This window comes from Taurulus bubalis (assembly GCF_910589615.1).
Source record: "Taurulus bubalis genome assembly, chromosome: 4".
NCBI classification, from domain to species: domain Eukaryota; kingdom Metazoa; phylum Chordata; class Actinopteri; order Perciformes; family Cottidae; genus Taurulus; species Taurulus bubalis.
The window spans coordinates 11300217-11314281 of record NC_136592.1 but is presented as its reverse complement, the minus strand read 5'-3'; the positions used below and the strand labels follow the sequence as shown (position 1 = coordinate 11314281).

Here is a 14065-nt window from a genome sequence, read left to right as displayed (position 1 = left end):
TGACTTCTGCTTTCTCCTCGTTTTCATTTTGGAACACTGCTTCAAAGGGTACTGTGATCAAAGCTGTCTGAGAGGCAGCATGGGGAAAGAGCAAAAGAGGGAGAGAGAGAGAGAGAGAGAGAGAGAGTGTGAGAGAGAATAGGGAAAACCCCAGCGCTCCCAAATATAAGCAGAGCTCTGCGCGAACACGTCCATCTTTCCCTCCCAGCTGCCTAAACAAAGGCATCAGCGCTTATCAAACCCTGCTTTCCACCCCAATAGCGTTCTGCCAGACTGTTTTGACATCTCAATCGAGTGTTTTATTATTCTATTCCTTTCATTCAGTGTCAGCCACTAGAGGATTACTCAGAGATAGGGTGGTTATATCATGACCTAGATAAGGCAGCATCATAGTGCTAACGCTATTTGTTCCACGTCCTTTCGTCACACAATTCTATTCAAAGGGAGGCTGTGAATTGTGGGGGAAGCTAATAGAGACGTCTTTTTTAATTTAATTTGAATCAGAATGAATATGCAGACAAAACCAAAAACCTACTAGCAAGCTAAGTGATTACGCAATAACTGAAAAATATTCTATATATTAAACATATAACTGGTCATTTTGCCAGCTAACATCTCCTGTACATCTCATGAAGTCGATGTGAAAACAGATCTGCTTCTCTTCTTACTGTAAAGATGAAGGATTACGAGAGACTTTTAGATTCACACACTTTAAAGTCCATCGGTGTTCTCCCTTTTATCTTTGTCCTCTTGACCCATCCGTGTCAGAGTTCTCCAGAAATCGCCAACGCTTAGCTTGCTCGCTATTGACCCCTGCTGTCTCAAGACTCAGGATTGATCAGGCAGGAAAAGTACAAACTAGTGACCTTGAATTCAGGCAAAATGGAATAGGAAATGATGAAATCCACACGTTCTCTTCGCTGTATCTGAGCCACTGTTCCCCTCCGCTGTCCATTAAGGACTGTGTTTACTCTGGCCTCTAACGCAGCCTAGCCAGACTAGCGCATCACTCATTCTCTGTGAACTTTCCATCTGCATATCAAAGCTGAGAGTCCAGGGTAAACATAGTCTCTGGCTCCATCTGTTTCTGACAAAGTAAATCCAAGAGAAAACTTCCAATTCTAGACACCTAAACAAATCAAAATCTCTTGGTTGGCATGTCTTTAATTTCCTGAAAATGTTCAGTTGATTAACTTCCTTTCTTGGATATTCATTGAAACTCAAATTTCACGCATTCTTTAATGCTACTGTTGACCTGAAAGCCAAAGTTTAATCACTGCAAGGTGTTTCGAAAAGTGTATTTTTTAAGCTGCTCCGATCAATATCTGTATGGATCAAATTACTGTGCAATTTAAAAGGGATCACCTGTAATTATGAACCCAGAGAGAATTACTTGCAGTTCCCTTTTAGCTCATCATTGTTTTGGTTTTCCAGCCTACAACTTTACCGTTCCGATTCACTTACTGCTCTCATCAGCAACGTTTTCAGCAGGCAGGCAGCTGTTTTAATGGAAACCCACGATACACCATCACCACTTGGTGAACATAGTGGAGCATTTAGCAGTTGAGGAGCCACATACTCCCCTAAGTAGACTAGTTGGTGGAGACCAATACAGAGCAAATAGTGAGAGATTTTTTTAGCACAAAGTCAACTCCAAAAGAATACAACTATAGCTCCGATCTGCTGCATGTAGAGTTGATAAAATAACACAGTCTTGTGTACAGCTTGTTCCACTGCCCCCAAATGGCCAGAAAACAAATTGTATGTTAAAGTAACTGTGTGTTTAATTGTAATTTTTCTTTTAATTGTACTGTATGCAGCGGCTTGGAGCCCAAGTCAAATTTCCCTGCCGGATAATAAAGTGTACCTTTATCTCTAATCTTAATGTAAATATATATTTTTTAAACTCTGAGTTACATTTTATGGAACCAGCTCTGCTAAATAGGATTACAATGAGTCAAGGAGAAGCTATGGATCCATACAATGTAATATCAAGACTAGTAACATGCCAATTACGTCGATAAAAAAACTATAAAGTTATTTAAAAGCAGTAACAATTAGTCTATCGATTAATTAATTGAAAATTACTTTTTTGTCTTTGTTTTGTTTAGCAACAATGCCAAACATTCACTTCATCCTCCTGTTCGAATTTGATGATTTGCTGATTTTCTTTGCCTTATACGAAATTAAATTGAATATCTTTGTAATTGTCAGACTTTGAATGAAAAATGAATAAAAAATGACATATGAAGATATCTCCTTTGACAGTGTAAAAATGGGATTATCTATGGGGGGTGTTTTCAAACTTTTTGATAGAAATAGTGCTATGAGCATTGTAATTGCTTTTTGGTGGCGATCTTGCCAGCGAACACCGAAGAGCAGGGAGCAGCTGGAAATTCAAATGACTCTGTGTGTTTGTTGCCTTTGGCAGGACCTCAACATAGCAGGAAAGTAATATCCAAGTGACTGAGGTGCCTCAAAAATTGGAAGCTGGGTGACAAATTACTCTTCCCATTAAGAGCTAAGCAGCAATGCGATTTTGGCGAGGATATCTGTCGATGTGTCAATATTTCATCTCATCCCTTTTACATATCTTTATACTCAATTATGTCCACCTGTTTATGCAGATTGCTTTTTCCTTGTATCTCTTTCCTTCTTGCATATTTCATTTTCACTCTACCTTGCATGTCATCTCTCGTTTGTCCTCTCAGTCAAAACCAGTGAACATTGCTTGATTTAATACTGTAGTGACCTTTGACCACCAAGTTTCAAGGATATGTCAAATAAACATAGTACAGAATAGCTCTATAGAAATACATCTATATATCTATAGAGCAAATTCAAATGGATCAACAATTAGTCCATTAATGGTGTCATCATTTCAAATATGTGGATGAGCTGAATTTCTCTGTTTTATATCATTTCTAGTTTTTGAGTTTTGGAAGGTTTACTTCATCTACAACAGACGATAATTGTTAGTTGTGGCTCGAGAATTGGCGGTGAAACTTACTGGTGCACTGTGGTGAAAAGAAGCAACATCTTCAAACTGTCAATATCATTCATAAATCTTTTCGTCAAACAAGAAGAAAAGAGGTTGGACACCTGAAAGCCAATCATAAATGAATATTTCCCATGGACAGTGTAGGGCTTACAATTATATTGGCAGTGATAACGTGATTATAGTTTCAGATTTCCTGGGAACAAGCGATGAGATTCATTCCACTCACTAATGTTGGATTCATCATGAGTGAAACATCTTGAAGGTCAAAGCTGAACAAGATCAATCTCTGTGGGACGGGAACAAGGGGAGACGTATTCAAGGCAGTCCAATTTGTCTTTTCTCAAAATAATATTCCAGGCTGGTGTGACCGCTACTCTTCTACTGGCGGTCTCTACACAGTGAATTGTATTATCAATTGAGTGAACAACTGAGGTGTTGATGGCACTCTAACAAGTTTCTCGCCTCGGGTAGAGTCGCATAACAGCAATCTAGCCTCAGGTAGAAAGCCTTATCCCCATTCAGACGTCCCACAGGTCTCCCGAGCTGACAAACATGTAGATGCTTAAAATACGGCATCAGTTGGTCCGCATTATAATCTGAGGGATTTAGTGTACCTACAATTACTGAATTTATGAAATCTTAATCTCCATTACTGCATGCATACGTATAAGTAGCAGGAGCAATTTAATTAAATGTGCTTTCAATTTACCAGGACAATCAATGCAAAAGCAATACTGTCTTACATAGTACCCAGATACTGGGTAGCAGTTGGACATTACTCATGCGACACAGTATGAAACTTTAATAAAACATGCTTATATCAACAGAAGGATTACAGTGGTTATGTCTCAATGGAGACAATAACAGACTTATGTTATATGGTCTCTGTCTCTGATGATGTGAGGAATAAAAGAAACAACTGTGCCTCCCTACTTATAGTTATCATGGGGAAAATATTAGAATGCTGAAATGATAAAATCACCCCCGGCTGTCTGCCATGAAGTCTTGATTGAATTTCATTATACTGTCTTATATCTGGCATATTTATTTGATAATTCTGAAATTGTTACCCAACCCACACATATATTCTCATACAAATATCTATGCAAAAACCATCCCCAGATTCCCAGAATATTATATAATCACACTATTAGTGTTTTATTTCTCTCTGCTGAGATAAGTCTGGGGAGAAGGAGGCCATCTGCAATGGTTTTGTCATCTTCTGATAAGCCTTAAGGGAAAGAGCGAAGCAGAAGACAGCAGGAGGATGGATGGGAAAAGTAAGAATATTGGAAGAAAGAGGGAATACAATTAAGAAAAGGTGAGATGTGTGGCGGAGAAAAACTGTTGGAGAGATAAGGAAAGCAGAGTTTGTTGAATAAATGGTAAAAAAGGAAATGGAAAGGTCAAACAGGAGAGAACTGGAGGAAGTGATGAGGTCGGAAAGTAAACCGGGGTTAGGGCGGGAAACCGCAGAATACCAGGTAAGTAGATGGAGGTTTTAGTCTGAAAGCAGACTATAATTGCATTTTCATAATACATTATTTGTATGTTAACATGCCAGACAAACAATACCACATTTTCTTTGTGGGGCTCAAGAGTATTTCCCACAACGTGGTGTATACAGTATCCAACGGCTGAGGTGAGGACGGGCCTTTCGTAGTATTGTCACCCGCTCCAGTTCATTGCCTTCATTTTGTGTTTTTGTAGAAACTGAAGGTGAAACTGTGGCTTAGGCAATTTTAGAAGGCATCCGTTTAGGAACTAGTAACTAAGAAAAACGGTTAGACTAATTAACCTCCTGTCAAGTAATTAGTAAACTAATGTTATCAGTGACTTTGTGAAGTGATTAGTGTGTGATTAATGCTTAATTGTTTGTAGGGGAACTTTTCTAACATTCTTGACAACTTTTGGATTGTAACAGGAAGCCTGACATGAACAACCATTTGCTGTTCAGCCTTTTTTATTTCACAATTAAATTACCTAACATTATAGGAAATGCTTATTTGCCCAAACTCGACGACAATGAAAGCAAACGGCTGTGCTGTGGGAGAAAGGGGGCATGACAGGTGTTTGCCATGTGTTAGACTGGACAATGAACAGCACCACAAGCATGGTTTTTATAGTAAACCATTAAGGGATGACACTGATCCATTGTCCCGATACCGATACCTGGGCTTTTGGTATCGACAGATACTGTGTACCGATCTGACACCAGTGTTTAATTAATAATTCTACTGTGTGGAAGTGACTAGGATCATTATGGTATGTGTAAAGCAACTGGCATCAGGCTTGACTTAAACAAGCTTCTTCCTGGCCCTCTCTTTTTCTCCAGCTTGTAAGCCTGGCTTCTTCAAAGCATTTGCTGGGAACACTGAATGCTCCAAGTGTCCTCCACATAGCTCCAGCCATGACCAAGCCGCCACCATCTGTCACTGCGACAAAGGCTTCTACAGAGCTGTCAAAGACTCCTCCGCCATGGCTTGTACAAGTTAGTAAAGTAGTTACTAAAACTCTCTCTTTCAGCTGGGACATTCTTAGTTCCTGTTTGCATGTCTGTAATTTATTTTATCCCTCCCCAATCCATTTGCACTTTTTTTTATTTTAGCAAGATGATTCAGCTAAATTTAGCTAAGTTATGATGGTAGCATCCATGAAATTGACAAGTATCATGCTGGAATTAAACTTATGGCACTCTGGAAGCTTACCACCCACACTGACTACACACACATTCAAAGACACACTCACTCACTCACATACACTAACTTCAGTTCTGATCACTTTTCCAAACCAGACAGAAAAATTGGAAAAACATCAGATCTGTGTATTATTAGGCTGTTAGAATACAATACTGCAAAATAGGTTGAAAACCAACCATCTCGGGCTGGGCGGTACGGCCAAAAATTCATATCACAGTATTTTGTAAGATTCTGACGGTTTCACAGTATATATTTTTTTAAACAAGTAAACACATTGATTCCATTAACAGCATCAGTCAACTAGACAGCAATACTGTCAGCGAGCCATCCATAGCTGCAACGACAGCAGGCAGCAACATTGAATTTGTACAGTTTATTACTGGGAGCGCAGTGGAGCTACTTAGCTGTCAGTGTAACTGGGTTCAGTCATGGTTCACACTTGTTTTAAAATTACAGTGCCGAATTGCATTCTGGGTAGATTTCGCGCAACAAAAAAAACAGGAAGAGACAGACCGGAAGACACGCCACACAAACAGCTGTTCGCCGCCCAACTTCCCAGCATGCACTTTGGCCGTGTAATTTTGAACCATGAGTGAACACTGACAGCTAAGTAGCTCCACTGCGCTCCTAGTATTAAACTGTAAAAAATAAATGTTGCCGTCTGCTGTTCTTGTGGATATGCACGGCTTGTTGACTGCGCTGGTCGCTGACAGCATCGCTGTCTAGTTGACCGCCTTAGCGCACCAACAGTTGTTACGTGTAACCACCGGTATGCCGGTATATGAAAAATTCATACCGTATGGAAACCTGAAACCGGTATACCGCACAGCCCTACATCACACACACCAGACTACAGATTCACATTATTGCTGCTAAAGGTCCTTTAATTGAAAGACTGTGGTGACTATGTGCCCAGTTAAGCTTCATTCACTAGGTCAGATGAGTGGTGTGTTTGCTGTATATATAATACTGAGTCTTGCATGCAAACCATGATTTAAGTACAGTGTTATTGCTGTAGACACACTTAGTGTCTTGGTTCACTCTATTTAATCCGACATTGTGCAAATATAGCATTTCACATGTAGAGACATGTGAAATGCTATATTTGCACAATACCTGACAAAGTGATCAGTGATTTATCTTTGAGTAATCTTTCCTTATTGCCTTTTCTCTCTCTCTCCAGGGCCTCCGTCGGCTCCCCGGAACCTGGTCTCATTGATCAATGACACGGCTCTCTTCTTGCAGTGGATGCCTCCTAGTGACACAGGAGGCAGGAAGGACATCACTTACAACATCCTGTGCCAGCGCTGTGATGGAAGAGACGGCGACAGTGGTGTGACACAGTGTGAGCCATGTGAGCCAGACCTGCGGTTCATCCCACGGCCGCTTAGTCTGACCGGTACCTCTGTGGCAATACTAGATTTTGCGACGCACGCTAACTACACCTTCCATGTGGAGGCGGCAAACGGCGTCTCTGGGCTGGGGGTGTCTGCACGCTCACTGGCGAACGTTACCGTCAATACACGCCAAGCTGGTGAGTTGCAGAGCTTTTGTTCACTTTGGTGCTACGTTTCAGTTCTGTTTGATTCACTGTCTTCAAATCCAACTGTGACAATGATGACAAGCAAATGTACCACAGAATTAAAGGGGCGGATTATATTGAAATTCTTGATTTGGATAAGATTTACAATGAATTATTAATTTCATGAGTGCTTGAACAGATAGTGGATTAATTGATGAATCCACTACTAATAGACAATCTTTTATAAAGCAAAAATGCCAAGCATTTCTGTGTTTCTCGTCACTGTAATTTAAATACCTTGGGTTTTGGTACGTTGGTTGTGCAAAAAAGCAAATCCGAGATCTTACAATGGGCTTCACGGTCTTATTTCAACACTATTTTCTGATTAAACTATGACTTTAAAACATATTTGAAAGACTAATATTGGAAAACCGTTTTCAGTCCCGGCCATTTTATAATTACATAAATCCATTTTAAGACATTTTGCAAGGCTGAAAATAGTACATGGTCAGCTACAAAATATTGGGACACATTCATCATGTTAATACTGCTGGCATGGGCAAAACGGCCATCTGGAAAGGTGGGAATTTTCCCAGTGGACCATTCAGCCGGTGGGATGGCAGGGAGCCAAGCAAAACCGATAAAAAATAGTTTACAAACGAGCAGATTACTCCTTCACGTGTTTATCTTTCTGCTTTCCAAAAATACCTGCTACATCTACAGTAACTACCGAACATTAACAAGGTGTTTCTCAAAAATACTGAATTGATACTTATGGATGTGAGGAACCAGTTTAGGTCGAATACTTCCAGTCACTTACATGTATAGTGATTACTGGTACTATGTCCTCTGTGTTTAATCAATTAATCTGTATCTCAAGGATTTTAGTTAAATTCAGTAACTTTGGTCCATAGTAGCTGTAGAACACTATTGGCTGAGTTGTTCCCAACAAATGTTTTGTTTTGTTTTGTTTACAAGACATCTGCAGTTTATGTATCTCGTGTGTTGCCCTTCTGGTGGACAGATTGTTGAGGGATTCAACAAGCCATTTAGCTCTAAAATATTAATATAGGTTACATTTGCTTGCTTATGCTTGACATATACACATGCTGTAGTTACATAATACCTGGTTTTTAGCTCATAAATACTGTGTTTGCTTGGGAGCAGATTGAGATAAATATGCTACACAGTAACAGGAACCTTTATTTATTCTGCAACTAGATTTGCCTTTCTCCCTCCTGAGAACTCTGTGTCTTTTTCCACCGTCTTTGTCTTTCCATCCAGCTTGATGTTTAAACATGTGAAGCACATCTCTGACCCTTGAATAGCTGACTGAGCCATTATGACCTAAACCTAGTCCTAATTAGCAATATCCGGCAGACCGGAGAACAACTACTGTAGATGTCCTCAAGGAAGCACTGAGACATGAGTGTTCTAGAGACTACTGGATCCTGAACCTGATATTTTAAGGGCAAGAATATTGATGGCATAATTGATGGAAAAGGTTGAAATGAAGGAAGGAAAAGGAATGGATTAATACATTATACTAGGATGTATGTGCACATTTTCTCTCCTTTCGGCAAGCCATGACATCTTTTCATGATAACAAGACAGAAACTTATAAGTGGCTCAGATATTTAAAAAATAGGGAATTATCTGTGCCAAATCGTCTGAGTGATCATAGGCAGCCATAAATGCAGCAGTAAGATTGTTGCGGTTTGTCATTTGTATTCTGCAGACTGAAAGGAAGTGCCAGAAAACATACATATCATACAACAGTTTATCTGGTTTTCTTTTATTTATGTTCTTGAGACAACAAGCTGAAAGTTTAGTCTACAATTACAGACAAACTGTAGCTTACAGATGGCTGCTTGTCCAGCTAGGTGTACAATAGATGGCAGGAACATTTTATCTTATTCGGTCTGAATTCTCAGTCTCATTCTTGATCAGAATGGTTCTGTGGTTCTGATATTTCAATAAGACTTAGAGTTCTGATAATGCTGACTTGCTGAGCAAGTTTAATCTTGACATGAAAGGACAAGTTTCATGGCAATCAATAGTCATTTATATATTTTAGTCAGGACCAAAGTGATGGACTTTGTTAAATTACAAAATATTACAATTTATTATAATTTTCTAACAACGCTTTTGTGTTTATTGGCTCTTCTTTAAGGATTTAGTATAGTTGTGTTTATGCTCAGTTTCTCAGGTAACTGTAGTGTATGGTTGTGAAGGTATTAATGATCATATCACCACATTCAAGAGAAATTAATTAATTCAACAATTCAGTCAATTTACTGTGGCTTCACCCCTAGTATACAGTGAAAACTAATCAATATTAAAAGTATTATTTTTAGAAATGTTTTGCTAATAGGCTGTCATCATACCATGGAAACCAGATGTCATCACTGTATGTGTCACTTCACACACATCTCTCTGACAAAAGCAGCTCGACTGATGAGAGGAAGTTGGAATGCAAAATAATCTCTAGAGGAAGAGAAGCAGCCTGTGGGGATGTTTCCATTAGGATGTTCAGAATGGATTAACTTGTCAAACTGCCTCCTCTAGGTAGGACACACTGTATGCACACACAGCCAGGCAAGCAGGCAAACAAATCCATAGACATATGACATTCGCACACACATTTGCTTCACCCACGTACAGCACCTACAGCCGTGCATATGGTCTGTTACTCCTGGGCTCGCTCTCGTTTTTCTTTCTCCAACACACAGGGTTCATTTTCTGTAGTTCATTGTACTGAAATGATTTCATACATCCACAGGTAATTCACAGGTAACATGCATGTGGTATTTCATATTTCTATTTTAAGAAAATCTTTCGAGAAGCCTCTTGATGAGGCCGTGTATTAACAGACCAACATTAGATGGCTGTTAAATGCATAGCATGTGTCAAGCACTCAAAAACGTACTATAAATTTAGATGAGCTGAGTTTTAAATCTGTGCTTGTCTAAACTTTTGTTTGGATGGACTTGAGATGGACAGGCTCATTGCCAATTAACGCAGTTGCTGCAAGGTGATTCATGTAATTGATTGTGATATTATGTCAATGATGGAATGATAGCCAATCAAAAGCAGAAATAGCAATTAACTGAATTTCTTTTTTGAGAAGAGGGGACACCATTTATTTTCTGTTGGCATGCTATCTGTTCGTAAATTGCATATTAATGTCTCATTATTCTTTTAATTATGCTAAACAGTCTCCTCCCTAATGCCTGTGGGCTTGTCTAACCTTGATAAGATATAATACCCAGTTAAGCAATATGTACGTTCAGGCACTGATTTGTAGGGGGGCCTTACATTGCTTTGGGGCGGGGGAGGCACGTTTTTTTCTTCTTCTAGCAGAACTAGTGGTTATTTATTCCATGGTCGATAGCGGAAAAGATAACTATTTTTCACGGAGAGAAGCGGCGGCGATAAGCCACACCCCCTTTGTCGCGGCGCGATTTTTCGGGTTTGGTGTGAACACCCTCGTTTCACTCGCGCGAGTAAACTGAAGCAGTAAACGAGGCGCGTTTGGTGTGAACGCAGCATTAGAGCTGTGAAAATGAAATGTTACCTCCTGCCGAAGAGTGACAACAGTCAGGCAATGCGGCACCTGTATGACTGTATGTGAAAAAATCAAACTGCATGGAAGTTTGAAGCCGATATACTGCACAGCACTACGTGTGGTAAGTGACTGACAGACTAGTCTGTCCAGGATATTTGCTCTATCTTTGAGCAGAGTGGAGTGTGTATTGCTTTGTGTCGACGGTAGGATACACTAGAGGGCTTTGGGGTGCCGGGCCCAAAAAAAAAAGACACATTTAATCATTTTTGAATGCCTCTTTGTGTGTACTCTCCTCCATACTTAATTTCACTTTTCTAAAGCAGGGTGCTTGTTGAAGTTGATGAAGGTCAGCGGCTGTTGTCCCAACCGCCGTTTAAGGCGGCAATGCAGAGTAGGATGATCTCTGTGTTTATAAACAGCCAACTGCACTCCTCAAAAACCCTGTAGTTATTGCTCAGCAGAGCGTTTCTCGCCGACGATTCCTCCCACAAAGTTCACTGAAGTGTTCTGCAAAGAGGCACAGAGAAATCAGTGCAAATTTGTCTGAGGTTGTTTGCTGCACAGAGGAATAATATGCTCCTACAACAGGAGCAAAGATGCAACCACAAAGATAGAAGTAATCCTCATGTCCTGGTAGAGGCTGAACATTATATGCTATTGAGCCTTTGAAAGTTTGGACAAAAGGTTATAATTGTGAATTTTTCATGTATTTCTGTTGGTGGCACAGATTTTATATTTGTGAAGCCTGGAAGAATCTAAATGAATTGAATTGCATATCTAATCAAATTAAATCATTCGCAAAAAAGATTTAATGATGCATTGATTCTGAGATAATTAAAATCGAATAGCTGCTGTTTTAAATGCTGAAATCCCTACGGAGTTATGATCATTGTCTTTCAGTTAATTCGAGGCTGTGCTGCTCGGCTGCTGCTCCCAGACTGTGCTGGCGTTCAACACACTAGTTTTGAAAATGAGATCAAGTTATTAGTAATAACTTTCACTTGTATTTTTTTTTTTATTGTCAGCTATTTGTATTGAATACAACTCACATGCACAGTGAGTTCATCACCATGACATCGATTTAGGATTGCCAAATCTGACACTGAGTCGAGTCGATGCTGTTGGCCGCTTTTTGTATCACCTATACCTCGGCTTGCATGTTTGTTTTAGTGCTGTCTGGCACTGTTGGTACTGTCAATCAATTAGGGCTGTTTTCTTAATTGATTACCTTTTGTCTTTCTTCTTCTACAACAATCAAGGAGCCACAAGCCATCAATGTCATGCAAAAAGGCAAAGAACTACAGTTGTGTGTGTTCTGAGCATATTTTAAAAGTGTGTCCTTCCGCAATGTTTAAAAACACAGATTTGTAGAGAGTTCATTTGCTTTTGATCAACCTTCATCAGGCGTATAACTGTTTCACACTATTAGAATGCTATCAATGCCTAAGTGTACATGTATTGTATACTGTAAATGTTAACTTGACTGGTGTACTGTATGCATGTCTTTCTATGGGCTGCTGACAAGTCCAAGGAGGAGAGGTTTTTGTATTTAACATTTTCTCAAGTCTATCTCACATAAGAATGTTTACTTGTCTATTTTTGTTTTGTTTTAGCTTTTGTATCTTCATCGCCCCTTTTTTTTCTTTTCGAAACAATAACAAGAGTCAAGTAAAGGTCGCACATGTTAAATCCATGTGTGAACATTTCCCAATGTGCGTGTTGTGATTCAGGAGATTTTTCTTCTCTTTTACTTTGTTCTCTGTCCCTTTCCCCAGTGGATTCTGTTTTCATCTACTTTGCTGTGGGAATAAGGCTGGCGTCTATTTATACACTCAGATGCTGGGGAGATGCAACCTCGTGGGATTTCTTTACAGCTCTCCCCGTTAACTCTTTCTCTCTTCTACCCCTTCCTTTATCTTTCTTCATCCATAGTTGAGGGTAAACCTATTTCCAGAACAACAAACAATAAACCATCTATAGAGTTAATTTGTTGTCAATAATCTTTTGAAGTGTGAATCGTGATTGAACTGTAAGGACCATGATTGTTTTCTTTGAGCCGCTCATACATAGCAGAAGGTTTCTAACCAATGGATTGATTCATACTGAACCTAAAATAGATATTATTGCGTAAGAGTTCAGAGGGTTTTTAAGAGAGTTTCTCACAAAAATGTTCATGCACAGAAAACTCACGCCTCAAGCACCGTTACACACACACACACACACACACACACACACACACACACACACACACACACACACACACACACACACATATGCATGGTGATAGATACATAACATTATACTGTATGCTGCAGACAGAAATCCCCTCTAGTAATGTGTTTTTCATGGACATTTGTATCCCATAAGTGGATTATGCATATTTATCTGCCTGGTTTCACTGGTGCCAACTGAAAAACACCATCATTTTCTATGAAAACATACAATTCATGGACACCATTCTTGCTTTGATATGTTTTAACGGATTAAGTCATATACCAAGCCCATGTAGTTACACTTTCATTTAAATTTGGGAGTCTGTTAATGCATGATTTCGAGGATTTAATGCAAGGAATCCTTTCATAATTTTAAATGCATGTCGAAAAAGAAATAAACGTTTTTTGACTGACAAAACGTGAACTTTGGACAGATTTAGGCATCTCTGCTGGTCACGAGCATGGAGCGATATGTATTTTGTAGCTGTTCCTCCTCAGATAAGTTGATGCTCTATCTGTCAGTACTGTGTGCGAAAGCTGAAATTGTAAGTTGGTAAAACGCTCGACGGACCATTAATCCTTCTATTTTGGAAACCAATTACTCATGTAAAATAAGCAACATATTACAGGGAAAGAGTTCTTGCTCGTTGTCTTTGCTTTATGAGATAGTCATTGGAATATGTTTCTGCTTTACTATTAGATAGAGAACACAAGTCATTTGAAGATTGATTAGCATTTTTTTTTTTTTAACCAGTATCTGATTTTTTCTAGACCATACATTAATCAATAAATAATCAGCAGATGAATCAGTGAAAGTAATTATTTAATGCAGCCCTACTGGGCAAATGTAATTTGCTTTTGTTAAGGACTACAGTGTTCACATTGAATTGCCGATGTGGTCACACATCAATCAGACAGAAACAATAAAATATCCACAGCTAAATCTGAAATGCTTTCAGCATACTGTGATATTTTACCTTTGACAACTTGCTGAGAGATTTGTTTCAAGGACCTTGTGTTTAATAAAGTGTGCTTTGTAGTAATGACTGTTTTTATTCTCAA

At 39.2% G+C, this 14065-nt stretch overlaps 1 protein-coding gene across 1 annotated transcript in view; it reads left to right on the top strand.

Moving 5' to 3' along the window:
• Positions 1–14065, top strand: part of LOC306735421 (ephrin type-A receptor 6-like) — a gene marked incomplete at both ends in the record, with an annotated part of 47679 nt that overhangs the window by 20797 nt on the left and 12817 nt on the right. Inside the window, 2 exons of the mRNA XM_079216887.1 lie at positions 5337–5492; positions 6884–7234. Coding sequence (XP_079073013.1) covers positions 5337–5492; positions 6884–7234 — 507 coding nt within the window. The remainder of the gene's footprint in view (positions 1–5336; positions 5493–6883; positions 7235–14065) is intronic.